At 51.0% G+C, this 17,190-nt stretch overlaps 1 protein-coding gene across 1 annotated transcript; it reads right to left on the bottom strand.

Moving 5' to 3' along the window:
* Positions 1 to 3,319: 3,319 nt before the first annotated feature.
* PLVAP (plasmalemma vesicle associated protein) lies at positions 3,320 to 17,060 on the bottom strand (the record flags this gene model as incomplete). The annotated part of the gene is made up of 6 exons (XM_079702594.1): positions 3,320 to 3,905; positions 7,901 to 7,982; positions 8,118 to 8,175; positions 10,148 to 10,860; positions 10,979 to 11,075; positions 16,692 to 17,060. 6 exons carry the CDS (start codon positions 17,058 to 17,060, stop codon positions 3,899 to 3,901), a joined length of 1,326 nt encoding a protein of 441 aa, XP_079558720.1. The 3' UTR covers positions 3,320 to 3,898.
* Between the last annotated feature and the right edge of the window lie 130 nt (positions 17,061 to 17,190).

Genomic DNA, 17,190 nt, shown 5'->3' with positions numbered 1-17,190 from the left:
TAGCGAAGCCTTTGATTCCAAGACTTAATGGGTGACCTGATGTGGCGGTGAGGAACCAGCAGAGGGCGCTTTGCTCTAACAAAGAAGGTGCCTGGCAGTCCAGTGAAGCTCCAGGCCCCTAAGGTCCCAGAAATCCAGACTTCCACACCCACCTGGTGGCATATGAATGGTTAACTCCCCTTTTGCCAGAGGTGGACATGGAGTCTCAAATAGGGTCAGGATCTTTTCCAGAATCAGAAAAAAATCACCTCTAGTAGTTGAAGATACAAACTCCGGTTTCAGGGGACACATGAGCAGAGTCTGGGAGGTGTCCAGGGCCCACCACCCAACTAAAGGGACCTCCGACCCCGTTTCTTCATGACTTCATTGCAGTATGTCACAGTCTGTTGATTTGTTTGCTTGTTCGACAGCTGCTGCCCCCCCAACCCCCACCATGAAAGGCTTCTGGAGGGAAAGGGTCACTCCATGAGTTTAGTGCATGGATCTTACTATTATGTCCATTTTGCAGAAAGACAAGAAGAAGCAACAATGTGGGTCTAGAAGACATGGGTGCCCAGATGTCCTCTGTGTGGGCAAGGCCTGGAGGGCTCCCAGGAGGGGTGAGTGGGGTCTGGGTTGGGGAGATGCTTTTGGGGAAGGATGCCTGGGCCCTGGCACACAGCTGGACTGCGGTCCTTGGCTATGGTCCCTTTTTCCAAGAAGGGAGAGGCAGTTTGTGGGAAGCAGCCAGGGGGGGTTATTTATAGAGGTCACAGGAAATCGCCAAAGAGTCAGAACCTCACCCAGCGGCTGGACCACAGAGTCTCCCAGTTACTCCCTGACTGGTACTCAACCCCTACCTAGCTCCCCGGGGTGGGTGGAGATGGGGAGGACACCAGCCTGGAGAAGTCAGAGCTACTGGGTCAGGGCTGGGAAGAGGGAAGGATGGGGCCCAAGAGGTACCCAGAGGGAGCAAGAACTATACCTGGGGCATCTAGGGGGGCTGCCTGGAGGAGAAATCTCTAGGGCTGGGCCTTGGGGGAAGAAGAATTTGCAGGCAAGAAAAAGGCATTCTAGTCTGAGGGCACAACACAAAAGTCACTGAGTAGTCAAAGAGTCAAAGGTCCAGGACAGCTGGAGGCAAAGGCGGCATTGTGTGTGAGGAGGGAGGGCACAGGAGAGCTGAGGAACTGGGCTTTGTTCCCAGGGTAATGAGGAGCCATGGAGGATATGTGAGCGGGAGAGGCACATGGTCAGATCCCATGATGAATAGATCGGGTGTGGGGGCTGATTAGAAGGATGATATTGGGATGCTGTGAATGGGAGAGACCAACCAAGAATCAGAGACCTGCGCCCATGGGTCCAGAGAGTTAAGGATGATGATGATTATTATTTTGGCCGCACTGCACTGCTTGCGGGATCTTAGTTCCCCGATGAGAGATCGAACCCTTTCCCGCTGCAGTGGAAGCACGTAATCTTAACCACTGGATGGCCAGGGAAGTCCCTAGGATGATTATTATTACACTTATTTCTAGGTGAGTAAATGGAGGCTGAGATTGACTGAGCCAAGATTTGAATGCAGGAATGTCAGAGTCTGGAAGCCAAACTCAGGTGTCCGACGGTTGCTTGGGACTGGCTGCTGTCAGCATCCTCCCCAGGACTCCAGGCTGCTCAGGCAGTAGGCTCAGGGTCAGGGACGTCCCTGCTTCCTTGGGGCCTCCAGACTGGCCCGTCTGGGCGGCCAGGCCTGGCTGACCCTCCTGCCCTTGCTTGGCGGGGCCCCAGCCGAGTGTTTCCTGCAGCGGCCCGTCTCTCGTCCGGGTTCCTGTATCCAGGAAATATCGCTCCTTTGTCCCTCCTGACTAGCCTGCCCTAAGCGTGGCGTTGCCAGCCTCGGCTCCTCGTGATTCATCCCCTCCCTGTCCAAGGTCCCAGGGGATGGGCTGGGAGGGAATCAAATCAAAGTGGAGAGACAGACAAGCTGAGATTCTAGACCACAATTTTTTTTGTGTGTGTGTGGTATGCGGGCCTCTCACTGTTGTGGCCTCTCCCGTTGCGGAGCACAGGCTCCGGACACGCAGGTTCAGTGGCCATGCTCATGGGCCCAGCCGCTCCGCGGCATGTGGGTTCTTCCCGGACCAGGGCACGAACCCGTGTCCCCTGCATCAGCAGGCGGACTCTCAACCGCTGTGCCACCAGGGAAGCCCTAGACCACAATTTTTGGGCCATTTACCACCAAAGGCCATTTGCTTTGTTTCCTGGAGTTTTCACTTCTCAGGGATAAAGTCCCAGGAAGGGGGTTGCTGAGACAAAGGATTTGTATGTCTTCACTTTTCTTTTTTTGGCCACGACACACAGCTTGCGGGATCTTAGTTGCCCGACCAGGGATTGAACACGGGCCCTGGTCAGTGAAAGGGCAGAGTCCTACCCACTGGACTACCAGGGAATTCCTGTCTTCATTTTTATTAAATATCATCAAACTAATTTCCAGAAGGGCCAGGATGAGATGTGCATTTCTACCAGTCCCACAGGAAAATGCCCTTTTCTCTACATCTTCACCAGCAGTCGGTATTACAGCTTTTTAACATTTTTTTCCCCCAGCCTGTTGGGTACGTTGTGATTTCCCTGTGTTCCTCTAATGTGCAAAATTTCCCCAGCTTCCTGCTAATTTAGTGATTGGTGAGTTGAAGTGCTCCCTAACTGGACACTGGTGCCCTTTCTAACATCCCATCTTCCCACCAAAAAACCTCAAACAAAACAAATGCCTGGGACTTTTGTGATATTGTTCTGGAATCATTTTGGCAAGGAGGAGGTCCTGCAAAACAGGCTGTGGTACCTCAGTAATTGTTGTCTGTACCTGGGGGAATCTCTGTAAACCTAGCAAAAACAAAAGCTACAAATAGATAATCTGCTTTTTCAAAAACCGCTTTTTATTTGTATTTATTTAAGAAACTGCTTTTTAAATATCTGCTATTTTTTTTGAAAATAGGAGAAAAATCTACTTTAAAAAAACACTAAATTGACAAAAATGTTGTCACAATGTGGGGTTTTGTAGGCATTTCATGAAACCCTTATTGACTATGATTTTGCCATTTCTCTTCACATATGGAGATGCCTACAGCTTGGGGGAAGCTGGTGTCTACTCACGTTTGCTCCAGGTTGAAGGGTCTTCTGACCTGGGGACGCTGGGGACGGGATTCTTCAGCTTTCATCTTATTTCTAGTTTTTTTTCTCACTCAGAGCCTGGTGGTGCCTTTTCAAAGCAGAAATCATGACTCTGGAGTCTTTGAAGGGATTTGATAACATTTATTTAGTGCCACTAATATTTATATGGGCACAGACAGGGCTGGATATGGAGGGGAGAGAGAGTGAGGGCAGCACCCTCGTGGGCTCTGAGGGGTCCCCTGGACCAGATGCTCCCTCTCTCGGGGGCCTGGAAACTCTCAGGGGAGGACGAAGGTGAATTCCTGTTCTCACTCCCCCAGACCTGGAGCGCTAAGATGCTCCAGATGAGTGGGATGCTGTGGGTGCCTTGACCCGTGTGCACGAAGGGATGTGATTTTGGGCAAGGGCTGGGCAGAAAGTGCGTGTGTGATGTCGCCGTGTATCTCTGTGATGTCATTGCCTTGTCTCGGTGTGACGTCACCACCATGTCTGTGTGATTGATGTCACTGCATCTGTCACGTCGTCCCGGCATCTAGGGGGTGAGGGATTGTGTGGTGCGGAGAGAGTGTTAGGGGGTGTGGGTGGGGTGTGGCGGAGGATGAGCAGAGGACGCAGGCCAAGGGCGCCCACTTTGTCGTGCGTGCGTCATCTGACTCCACCCTGGCTGTGTCCCTCGCCGTGGGCGTCTCGCTGCACCTAGTCTCCAGACCGGTGAGTCGGGGCCACCCCTCGGTCCTCGGGGCCTAGAGCCTCCTCAGCCACTGGGGCAGGAAAGAGATGGGAATACAATAGTCAGTCAGACAGACAGATGGCAGGACAAACCTCGCCGGGGCCTGCCTCTTACCCTGGGCCCCTTCTTGTTCCCAAGAACCCTAGGGCTCCTGCTGGTTTCAACCTCCCCTTAGATTTCGCCTTGTTGAACCTCTGTGGGACAGGTGGGACTGAGATGTGTGCCCATTATATAGACTGAGGTACAGAGGGGCCGCTGCCTGCACTCCAGGCCTCTGTGGCAGTCTGTCTGACACTCTCCCCTTTGCTCCCTAAGGCCCTGGGGATCCTGGGTGTTTGCCCAAAGTCTCCGGCCCCCCCGTCCCCCAGGCAGGGCCTCAGTTTCCCTCTTTGGTCTACACAGAACTGACCTAGACCTGGCCCCTCACTCATTCCCAGGAGGGTTTTTCTAATGAGCTGCCCCTACCCACATGCTCCCATGGCTCCCCAGCGCCCTCGGGACAAAGCCAGATCGTCTGTATCTGGCATTCAAGGCTCCACCCACTGTGCCCCCACCAGGCCTCCCCACTGGGGAATCAAAACCTGACAAAGTAGCCCCCAACTTCTCAGAGCCATCACTTCACTTCCGCCCCTCCCCCTTGCCTTTGCAGGAGCCATCCCGCTGTCTGGAATGCCCCTCCCCCTCCTGGGCCTGCCAGAGGTTCTCACGAGGGGTCAGAGGTTGGCTCAGAGGCTGTTTCCTGATGGGGGAGGTGGGGGCCTCTGCCAAGTCCTGCTTCCGCTGGCCCCCTCCCTTCCTTCCCTGGCTCTTCCCTGGGGCCCCCGCAGCCTCACGTTCCTTGGCTGGCTCTGGTCCCCCCCTTCCCAGCTCCAGGCTCTGTCCTCTACCAGGATTCACAGGCTCCAAGGCAGCCCTGACAGACATCCTTTAACTACTCCTGCTCACCAGCCTGCAAGGGAGGGTCATCCCTGGCCATTTTCAGAGACTGGGGCTCCTAAGCCCCGTCGCTCATCTGGACCAGCACAGTCGCCTTCACCCCTGTCCCACGTTCCCACCTTCACCTTCCACAACAGCGACCAGAATGAACCAGCGACCCAGTCGGGTCACATCCTCGGCTGTTCACAGCCTTCCCAGGGCTCCCAAAGTCCTCACTGCAGCCCCAAGGCCCTGCCTGATTTATCCTGACCTCACCTCCTCCCACTCTCCCCTCGATCACTCAGCTCCAGCCACACCAGCTGCCTCACTCAAATTCACCGGGCATGGATGGTCCTGCCCCAGGGCCTTTGCACGGGCTGTGCTCACTGCCTGGTGCACCCTTCTGAGAATCCCTTCATGGCTCCTCCCTCATCTTCTTTAGTTCTCTGCTCAAATGTCACCTCCTCAGTGAAGACTGCCCTGGCCCCGCCCCTCCCACCCCCGTGGAAAATTCCAACCTCCTGAAGCTCCCTCATCCCTTTTCTGTCTCACGCATCACCAAGGGTCCCTATCACGGCTCACTCATCTGGTTTGTCATCCATCTCCCCCACTAGACTGTCAGCCACACGAGGGTGGGGATTTGGATTTCTGTGCCTTATTCCTCCCTGTGTCCTCAGCACCCAGCAGCTGCTCAAGAAATATGGGTTGAATGAAAAAACAAATGGTCATAGTGATGGCAGAGAACTTGAATCGACACTCGCTGTGTGCTCCGCTCAGAGCCAGGGCTGAGCTCCCATCTTCAGCCTTCCACATTGTGACTTGTGCCATCTCTAGCCACGTAGTCGCTAAACCAATATTCACTTATTATTTGTCTTCACCTCCATTGTGTTGTGTTTTTTTAATTTAAATAAAGTGATCTCCAAAGGATGCTCAGTCTTACCAAGTAAAGGAAAGCTGGTGCATTTGCCATTAATAGAAAGCCACTTAAAAATGTTCAATGAAAAAGCAAGACCATGTTCTCAAGTGCAGCTGACGCCGGAGCCTGGGTCTGCCCTCCCTCTGTGAATACAGGAGAACTGCAAGGGTCTGGGAGGCCTTAGGGTGAGTTAGCAGCAGCGCAGACTTTCTCGAAGCCCAGAGGAATGAGTGGAAAAGGAATCAACAGTCCCCATCATGGGGTGGGTGATTTGATGCGGGGCCTCGGATCTGGCCCCCTGTTGGGTGCATATAAAATTTGGACGTTACGATTCAGTCACTCACTGGCTGTCCACTGAGTGCCTGGCCGAGCTGGGGCTCAAAACCAGAGCCGAAGGAAGACCCCAGCCTGCTCATGCCTGGCCCCTCTCTCAGAGGAAGGCAAATCAAGGCGGGAGCCCATGGGCCAGAAGCCCTTCCTGTGATACTGCAGAGAGAAGCAGGAGGGGCCCAGGCTTAAGTACACATTGTTTCCTCCATGGCAGGGGGCGGGGGGGTACGTCATTTGGGGTAAACAATGTCAAGAGCTTCCCCATCCTCAGCTGGGACCGGGACAGGCTTGGACAGGGAGCCTGGCTCCAACCCTGACTTGCTGACGCACGACCCCGGGCTGATCACTTCCCTGGGGCCTCAGTTCCCTCCTCTGAGAAATGGGGATAATAATAGAACCTCCTTCCTTGCCATGATGGCTTCAGGCCAAGATGGAGAGAGGAAAACTGTTTGCTCAGAGCAGGGTCTTCTCCTTACCCACTTGCCTCCCTCTCTGTAGGCTGCCTGAGGCTGAGGGATTTCTCCCAGGCAGAGCTACCCAGAGCAAGGGGACCCAGTTCCGTAAGGGGGTGAGCTCCCTGTCAGAGGGAGCATGTAAGAAGAGGCATAGTGAAGATGGAGCTGGGTGCGGAGGACCGTAGGGAGTTAATGACAGACATTTTGGAAATCTTTTTGGCCCCAAGGGCTTTGTTTAGCACCCTGGGGCTGAAATAGACCTAGCTTGACAATAGCCTGGTGGCAAAAGTGTTGATGGCACAGGCTTTGGGATCAGAGGGGTCTGACAAAAATCCCACACACCTCCTCGAACCTCAGGTCCTAAACTGCAAATGGGATGCCAATCCTAGGTCAGCAGCGTGGTCCTGAACAGGGTAGGGGGTGGGGGGGTGGGGGGTGTAGGAGCGACCCTGGAGGGAGCACAGGGTGTTCTTGGAGCTGTGGTCTGAGTCACCTTCCCCGTGACGCACAGGGTGCCGTCCAACAGATGACCAGGCCCTGGGAGGCAGTGAGGGGGTCAAAGGCATGGAGCCATCACCTGAACGTGTGCCAGGCACCCTTGATGCTCCCCTCTGAGGCCCTGGGTTCCTTGCTCCAGCCATGTGTGGACAACACTTGACAGCTGGCAAAGCATTTGCACGCCTTTGATTTCAGAGACCCCCATTTTTATAGAAGTAGAAAGTGCGGCTCAGAAGGGTGGAGTGAGAGGCCCAGGGTCACTCTCGGACACTGCTCTCCCTCTTCCCCTTTCTCGGCTCCATTCACTTCTGCCACCCTAGTCTGGCCACAGGGCCTTTGCCCTGGCTGTTCTTGTTGCCTGGAGCACTGTTCCCCTTGCCTTCCCCCAGGACAGCTCTTGTCTAGCCTCCAGCTCAAAGGTCCCTTCCTCATCCAGGCCTTCACTTTCCTGTCTGGAGTCTGATCTCCTAGGTTCATGTCCCAGCTCTGGCTGTGTTACCTGGGGCATGATGCACACCCTCTCTGTGCCTCATTTGCTTCATCCAGAAAGTGGGGATAACAGTAGCTCACCCATGGATTAGGATTCTGAGGATTAAATGAGTTAATTGGGCAGAGTGCTGAGGACTGTGCCAAGATCACAGTAAGCATCCAATCGTGGTAGATTCTTGGTCACTCTTCTTACCCTGCCTCCTTCATTGTCTCTTTGGCCCACTACTCGGGAGTTTCATGAATGGAACTGTGTGTGTCTTGGTCACTGCTGTGTCCCCTGGGTCCAGCATAGGGCCTGGTATACAGCAAGCGCTCGATTAAGGAAGCAACAAGTGTGATACAAGCCTCCCTCCACCCCTATTCCTGTACCCAGCCTCATCCAAACCCTGAGAATGAACTGTCTCAGCCTGTCCAGAGCCTCACCTGGCTGATGCTAAAACACTGCTGGCAGGGGGTCGCTGGGACTCCAGGATCCTCCTCTTGAATTCCTCCAGCCCAGCTGGGTCTGCCGAGAGAGGGAGGGGTCAGCCCCGACCTAATGTCTTAGTAACCCCCGCTCCAGCGTCAGGGAATGGGCTGGCAACCCAGGATACAAGGTGGAATCCGCCACCCTTTCCTGGCTCTGCCCTCTGTCACTCACCAATGGGCGGGGGATTGGGGGCAGGGCCTGCAGGTCTTGGCACTGGTATTGGCTGCGACTGTGGGAAGAAGGGTGAAAGGAGGTTGGTGGAGGCCAGGGCTACCAAACACAAGTCCCAGGGAGTTTCCTGCCTCTCCACACCCTTGGAGACCTGAGTTCCTTCCAGGGCAGAAAAAACAGACAGATACCCATGGAGAAGGACACATGTGATGATGCATATATAATCACCTGTAGACACCTGCCTTCAAATGACTGGGGACTGCAGGGACCGGCTTCCCTTGGCAGCCCCCGGAGACCCCACTCTGCATGGGTCCTGCCACGGTCTCCATTACAGCCTTGGTGCCAGCCTGACTCCAATCCAAGACCCCATTTGAGTCCATCCACCCACCCCAGCCACGCTCCAAACTGAAGCTGACCCACTCTGTAAACCAACTGGACCTCGATCCTCAATGCCATCCCTTGAAGGGCCCCGAGAGGATCTTTCCAAACCTGAAATCCAAAACCAGTTCTGAACTCAGTCACCTAAAATCAGATCCCAACCTGAAAACAGAACCTCCCTTAGAATCAAAGCCTGACCTTAACCCAGTCCCAATGACAAACCTGATCTGATCATAACTTTACATCTAACTCTGACCATAACCCATCCCCTAGACCCAGCCGCTATGAAAAATCTACCCCCCACCCCCACTCCCTCAGCCCCAGCCCTGCACTCCACTACGACCACCTATAAATACCTTTCCAATACCACACTCAACCCCAGCTCAACCTCAGACCTCAGCCTCTACCTGAGTTAGAACACCAGCCCAGCCTCAGCCTAAGATCAACATCCACCCGGCTTCTACTCTAGACCCAGTCTTGACCCGCACTCGAAGCCCAGGCTCACCTAATCCTTCACGTCAAATATATCCTAACAAACAGAAGCCACCCTAAATGCAACCCAATCTCAACTCCTAGCCCATGGTCAATGCCAATTCCAGTCTTAATGCCCATGAAGTTCTGAATCCGCCCTTGGCCCCAAACTTCTAATCATCTCTAGGCCCACCAACCACCTACACCCGCCTGAGCTTCAACTCCAGCCTCAACTCAATGCAGTCCCAAACCCACTGAAACCCTAGATTCACTCTTCACCAAATCCTTGATCCAAGAGCCACCCTGCATGTGACCCCTGACCCAACTTTTAACCTTTCCTCACAATCCAAACTCCAAACTCAACCTAATTCTAAGACTAATGAAATCTTACATGGAACCCTAACCTTAACCCAAATCAACTCTAGACAGAGGAGTCACCAAGAACTCACCTTGACCCAACTCTAACCACAAATTTAGAGTCCACATCAAGCCTTTCTCTAGACCTGCCTTAACCCTCACCCTAAGCCCAGTATCACTTCCAATCCTTAACCTGGTGTCCCCTGATCCTTCAACTCAACTCAAACCCATCCCAACCCTGACACCAACACTGGATGAGTCGCTAATCCTAACCTTAAGCCAATTTTGAGGCCCACCTTCCTTCCTAAACTCAACCCCGATCCTTAACCCTTTCTCAATGTCATTCCCAATCCAAACTCCACCCCAATCCTAACGCCAATAAAATCCTTATGTTAATACATAACCATAATCTTAAAGCCAATTGTAGACTCACAGTCACCCATGTCTGATCTCAGCCTCAAGCCTAAATCCACCCTCAGTGCCTCAGCTCACCCCAATCCCAAAGCAACCACAATTCTAGGTTTGTCCCTCCCTCAACCCTGGACCTGACAGCCACCCGACCACCAACTCCAGTCTTAACCGGACACCTTTTCTCAATGCTGATCCCCATTCCAAGCCTGCCTCAATCCTAACATCAGTGAAACCAGTGAAATTCTCAAGTGAGTCTAAGTAACCCAACCTAGACTGGGAAGCCAACCTCAACACCAAGATTAAAAAAAAAAAAAGAAAAAGTTCAAAAGTTCAAACCCAACTTCAACATCACCATCAGCTTGGCCTCCAGACCCACCCCCAATGCAACCTGAAGCCAGGGACCTCTGGCCCACCTTCGCCTTGATGCAGGTGTCCAGGGCCGAGTTGCTGACAGCCAGCTGCATCTTGAGCTGCTCAGCCTCCCTCTTCTTCTCCTCCAACTCCTTGGCCAGGTTGTCACGCTCCTTCCGCAGCACTGCCTTCTCCTCCAGGGCCAGCTGGGTCTGCCGGGCACATTCAGCCTGGAGCTTGGCCTCCCGGGCCTGGGCCTCCTTCTCCACCTTCTCCTTGGCCTCCTGACTGGCGCGCAGACCCTGTTCGGCCTCCAGCTTCTGGCGCTGGAGGTCCGAGTTCTCACGGGTCACACGCTCGATGCCAGCCCGCAAGCTCCGGGCCAGCTCCTCCACCTTGGAGCTCATGAGGATGGGCATGTGGTCGCAGGTTCTCCGGATGGAGGCTAGTTCTGAGCTCATGGGATGGTACACATTGTAACCCAGGCTGTCAAGGGAGCGCGAGATGATGGAGTCCCTCCAGAGGTTGCGCAGCTCCACCTCAAACTTGTCCTTGTCCAGCGGGAGGCAGAGGGCCTGCACCTTCTTCAGACGGTCCTCCGCCAGCTGTCGCTCCTGCCGCTGCTGTTCCCGGGCTTTGCTGCACTCGGCCAGCTGTTCGTCCATCACTCGCTTGCCCAGCACTAGACCTTCCTTGTCTTTGGTACATACCACCTTCTCCTTTGCCAGCTCCATCTCCAGTGTCTTGGCTTTCTGGTTCAGTGTGAGGGCCAAAGCTAAGGGTATAGGACAATAAGAGTCAGGAAGGTTGGGGGTTGCCAAGAGACTGGGTGGGGAGTCAGCTACCCTGCTATCCACTGTCCATAATTGTAACCCTAACCCTAACCCACTCACCATCGCAGCTCTTGTTACTTTCCTTGAGTTGTTCTTGGCATTGTTTCTCATTCAAGATGATGGCAGCCATGTATCGCTGGTTGTTCACGTAGATCACCTGTCCGGATGAGACACAGGACAGAGCTCAGTGTCCGGCTCCTGTGGGACCCCCTGCCCCCGGCGCTGCCCAGATTCTCAGGGCTGGGGCCTCAGATCCAGCACCCAGGTGGTCTGTGTTGGCATAGTTCACAAGGACATGGCTTCTCTACAGGGGATGCTGCTCTGATCTTCAAAAGTTGTTATGATTATAGACAATGGAATGCTACTCAGCCATAAAAAAGAATGAAATTTTGCCATTTGCAGCCACATGGATAGACTTGGAGGGCATTATGCTAAGTGAAATAAGTTAGACAGAGAAAGATAAATATTGTATGATATCATTTATATGTGGAATCTAAAAAATACAACAAACTAGTGAATATAACAAAACAGAAGCAGACTCACAGATAAAGAACAAACTAGTGGTTACCAGTGGGGAGAGGGAAGAGGGGAGGGGGAATATAGGGGTAGGGAATTTAAAAAGGGGTATTATGGGATTGTATGAAATCATGTGTGTGAAACTTTTGAAAACTGTAAAGCACTATAGAATTTAAAGGATCTTTCATTCATTCAATTAGAAAAAAAGTTAAAAGAAACCCCACCTGGACTTCCCTGGTGGTGCAATGGTTAAGAATCTGCCTGCCAATGCAGGGGACATGGGTTCGATTCCTGGTCTGGGAAGATCCCACATGCCGTGGAGCAACTAAGCCTGTGCGCCACAACTACTGAGCCTGTGCTCTAGAGCCCGAGAGCCACAACTACTGAGCCCACGTGCCACAACTACTGAAGCCTGTACGCCTAGAGCCCGTGCTCCGCAACAAGAGAAGCCACTGCAATGAGAAGTCCGCACACTGCAACGAAGAGTAGCCCCCACTGGCCGCAACTAGAGAAAAGCCTGCGCGCAGCAATGAAGACCCAACGCAGCCAAAATAAATAAATTAATTAATTTTAAAAAACCCCACCTCTTTCCCTAGGCACTTTAGTCAACCAAGATAAAAAAAAAAAGTTTATGATTAATACTATTTGGCAATAAAAAGGAACAAAGCACTGATATATTCTACAACTTGAATGAATCTTGAAAACATTTACAGCCAATTAAAAACGGATTTTGGCTGCGCTGTGTGGCTTGGGGGAATCTTAATTCTCCAACCAGGGATTGAACCTGTGCCCTCAGCAGTGAAAGTGCTGAGTCCCAACCACTGGACCGCCAGGGAATTCCCCTAAAAACAGTTGTTTTTTTTTTTTTTTTTTGGACAAGGATGCTGTTATGGGCTGGATTGTGTCCCCCACCCCAAATTCCCATGTTGAAGCCCTGATTCTCAGGACCTCAGAACGTAAACGTATTTGGAGAGAGGGTCTTTAAAGAGGCAGTTAAGTTAAGATGAGGTCATTAGGGTGGGTCCTTATAAGAGGAAATCTGGACACCCAGACATGCACAGAGGGAAGATGATGTGAAGACACAGGGAGAAGACAGCCATCAACAGGCCAAGGAGAGAGACATGGAACAGATCCTGATGGGCCTGGGAAGGAAACAATTCCACCAACATCTTGATCTTGTGCTTGTGAGAAAATAAGTTTCTGTTATTTAAGCCACCTGATTTGTTGTACTGTAAGACAGGCCTAGCAAACTAATACAGCTGCCAAGATCATTTCATGGGAAAGAAGATTCTCTTCAACAAATGGTTCTAGCACAACTGGACAGCCACATACTAAGGAATGAATTTGGACCCCTACCTCACACCATATACAAAAATTAGCTCAAGATGGGTCCAAGACCTAAATGTAAGGGCTTAAGCTATAAAACTCCTTAGAAGAAAACAGGTGTTAACTCTGCATGACTTTGGATTTGGCAATGGTTTCTTAGATATGATACCAAAAGCACAAGCAACAAAAGAAAAAGCAGATAAAGGGACTTAAAATTAAAAGCTTTTGTTCATGAAAGGACAACATTAAGAAAGGGAAAAAAACAACCCATAGATGGGAAAATATTTGCAAATCGTGTGTCTGATGATGTGTCAGAATATATAAAAGTAAACTCTTAGAAATTAATAATAAAATATAACACAATTGAAAAATAGGCAAAGCATCTGAATAGACATTTCTCCAGAGAAGATATATAAAAGGTCAACCAGCACATCAAAAGATGTTCATCATCTTCAGTCATCAGGAAATGCAAATGAAAACCATGATGAGATATCACCTCACAACCATTAGGATGGCTATAAATAAAACAAAAAACAAGAATGGACAAGTGTTGGTAAGGATGTGGAGAAACAGAATTCTCAGGCAGTACTGATGGGAATGTAAAAATGGCGGAGCCACAGTGGAAAGCAGTCTGGCAGTTTTTCAAAAAGTTAAACATAGAATTACACTATGACCCAGCAATTCCACTCCTAGGTATATATAACCAAGAGCAATGGAAGCATATGTTCACACTAAAACTTGCACACAAATATTCACAGCAGCACTAATCACAGTAGCTAAAAGGTAGAAACAGCCCAAGTGTTTCATCAACAGATGAATGGATAAAACGTGATCCATCCACACAGTGGAATATTGTTTGACTATCAAAAGGAATGAAGCACTGACACATGCTACAATGTGGATGAACCTTGGAAACATCTTGCTGAGAGTGAGAACCCAGACACAAAAGGTCATATAGTGCATGATTCCATTTAAATGAAATATCTAGAGTAAGTAAATCCATAGAAACATAAAGCAGATTTGTGTTTGTCAGAGGCTGGGTGAGGGGGAATGGGAAGTGACTGCTGATGGGGTTTCTCTTGGGGGTGATGAAAATGTTCTAAACTGAATTGTCCTGATGGTTGCCCAACTCTGTGAATGTACTAAAAATCATTGTTAGGTACACTTTTTTCTTTTTTCTTTCATCTACACTTTTTTTTTTATTATATACACTTAATTATTACTATTCTTTTTGGCTGCACCGCACGGCATGCAGGATCTTAGTTCCCGGACCAGGGATCGAACCTGTGCCCCCTGCAGTGTCCCCTGCAGTGGAAGTGTGAGTCATAACCACTGGACCGCCAGGTAAGTTCCTGTTATGTACACTTGAAATGGGCCAATTGTATGGCATGTGAATTAAATTTTAACTTTATAACGTTTTTTATGTCTTTAAAACTTTGGAACAGAACGCTCTGCAGAAATATAACAAGTAAAGGTATGAAGGGTGAAGAGGGTGTGCCTTTCTGTCACTTTTTGTCCTTACTCCTTTGGAAGCTGGCCCTGTCCTAATGACCTGGGCATGGGGGAGGACAGAAATAGCTCTGGAAGCTCCAGTGACTTCTGTTTTCAAAAGCCTTAACTACAGAAAGGGAAGATCTCAGGGTATGAGTTGGCTCCAAAGATGAAGTGGGAAAGAGGTTTTCTTCCAGTTGGAGGAAATGGCTCCCCAAAATACAGAAGTATTTTTCTGCACAGGTTCTCAGATGTCAAGATGATGAGAAGAATATTTACTTAGAACTAGTGCAATCTGACAATACAAAAAAAAGTATCTTCTCTTGTTAAGGAGTGTTCAGGTACATCTTTATGAAGTAATTCAGGAGTCTCTCCCTCACTTTCCAGTAGCCATGGTTGCCCTGGACTCAGAGGAAGAGAACTAGTTGATTAGTGAACAAGTTTAAACAATCTGAAGGGTTTTCTGGAATATTTGTTAGGACATAAAGCAAGGAAGCTCTCAAAGACTAGTGGAGTTCCATCAAAAGACACAGGAGCCAGATTGCGGGTGTTCCTACAGCCTATTTCAGGATAATTTGACCATCAAGAAGATTATTACGAATGCTGAATAAAGAAAAATCCATGGCAAAAAAAATCTCTCCTGCATGCATCCTGGGTGGAGGTGCTTCCTTGACCCAGGCAGAGTGGGGTATAACCCTAAAAAAACCACACTGAGTTAATTTCCCCTTTCTCTCCCAGGGTTTCAGAGCCAGAAATGCAACTGCATTTGCAGAGAATTTAAGAAAAAAATCCGTCTCATAGCACCACCAGGATCAGGGAAAGATCAAAATTCGTACTTGGTACCATCAGACATGTGGGGCTGCCGTGGCAGGGGTGGGGCTACTCCCCAGCATCAGTGCCCGTTTCCTGGGGGTCCTTGGAGAAAACCCTGAGGGGTTCCAGGACAGAGGAATTTGTCAACTTGTGTGTGGGGGGAAGCTACGATTTTCAAAATTTAAAGTTGTAAAGAGGCAGATTCTTAGATTTCTAATATTTTATGATGGGGCCATCCGGGATTTGGAGATGCGTGTGAGGGTCTAAAACTTTATGATACAAACAAAAAAAACCCAAAACCAAAAACAACAACAAAAAAGGGATTTCCCTGGCGGTCCAGTGGTTAAGACCCTGCGCTTCCACTGCATGGGGCATGGGTTCCATCCCTGGTGGGGGAACTAAGATCCTGGCTCAGCATGGCCAAAAATGAAAAACAAAAACCAAAAAACAAAAGAATAAAACTTTATGATCCTGGGATTCCTAATGGCTCCTGGACCGGAAGGACATGCGTGTCCTGAAAGATTCAAAAGGGCCAAATCCCGGGAACTGAGAAGTCTGAGGGGGCTGCCCTTGTCAGGGGTGGGGAGCATTTGAGGGGGTACATGGTCCAGCCCTGTGGTCTGAGGGGGGACTTGCCTCATTTGGGGGTCTGAGGGGGACTCACCTTTTTCTGAGGATCTAAGGGGGACCTGCCCTGTCCTGGGGGAATGAGATGGGGAGACCTCACCCTTGCCTGGGCAGTTCTGAGGGGAGCTGTGCACATCCTTCCTGCCCAGTGGCAGGGGCTGGGTGGTCTGAAGCCCCAGTAAAGGCCTTTTCTTTCCATGGTCCCCTGCCCCGAACAGCCCAGACACCTCCTGTGGGAGAAGGAGAGCCTACCCCTCTCCCCAACCCTTCCCTTCCCCTGCCCACCCCTTCTCTCACCCCATTCCAGCCAAAGCCTGAGGAGGCAACATCTCAGTGTTCCCAGGAACGGGACCTCCTCAAAGGCATCGTGTATATGTGAGAACATGGGGGATCTTGCTGAGTGCGTTTGACAGGAGTTGGGGGTACGAGGGGGGCTGACAGTCTCCACGAGACCCAGGGTTGCCTGTTTCTGCTCCCTGCTGCCCCCCGCCCCCCAACAAGCCACCTCTTCTCTTAGGCCTCCATTTCCCCTCTGCAAAAGGGTTTTAAATCTTCTCCCTACCTCCTGGGATTCAATGAAGAGATAATATTTCCTAAGCGGACATCCAGCCTTTAGGCAAACCTGAGCCATTCATACTAATTACTAAGAATCCAACACTCTGAGCGTTTATTAAGCCAGCTCTTATTTGCAGCTAGTGTGTGCTGGTACATTCTGGGCGCTTTATACACATGAAGCCATGGGCCTAGGTCTGATAACTGACCGGATGCCCAGTTCAACTTGAATTCCAGATAGACCACAAATCACATTTTAGTCTAAGTGTGTCCCAAATATTGCATGAGATATACAGACAAAATACGCATTGCTTCTCTACATGGGCTCGGCACGCAAAATGTAGGGTCCGTGACTGTCCCTGTCTCATGAACGAGGAAAGTGAAACTCAGAGAGGTGAGGTGACCAGCCCGGGGTTCCCCGGGACGAGTGTCCGGCCTGTGGACTTACCCGGTCGGCCTGACACTGGCGGAAGCTGGCGTTGATTCGGTCCAGGTCGCGGCGGGTGTTTATCAGCATCTGCATGATGGCATCCTTGGCACGGGAGGTGAGGTTGAGCTCCTTGGACAGGTTGGCCTGGGAGGCTGTGAGCCCCACCACCTGGCCGAAGAGGCCGTCAGCCCGGCGCTCGGTGGCCTGCAGGTTGGATTCGGTACTCACGTGCGCGTTGCCGTAGACCATAAAGAGGACAAGGCCCAGGATGATGAGGAATTGGATGAGCGAGACAAAGAGGAAAAAATAGCGCAGATAGTACCAGCAGCCCCTCGGGCTGGCCCCTGCCCGTGAATAGGATCCCCCGTGCTCCATTGCCAAGCCCATCTCCTCCCAGCTTCTGCCCGGTGCACTGGCACTGCTCTGCTGGCTGGTCTGCTCTGGGTGGTGGCTCCTGCCCCTTCTAGACCTTGCCACGGCAGGGGGGAGGGGGGAAGTGTTTATATTACTCCTCTTA

The sequence above is a fragment of the Hyperoodon ampullatus genome (assembly GCF_949752795.1).
Source record: "Hyperoodon ampullatus genome assembly, chromosome: 4".
Classification (NCBI taxonomy): domain Eukaryota; kingdom Metazoa; phylum Chordata; class Mammalia; order Artiodactyla; family Ziphiidae; genus Hyperoodon; species Hyperoodon ampullatus.
Note: the sequence above shows the minus strand (reverse complement) of the source record. Positions and strands in the feature narration are given on the sequence as shown.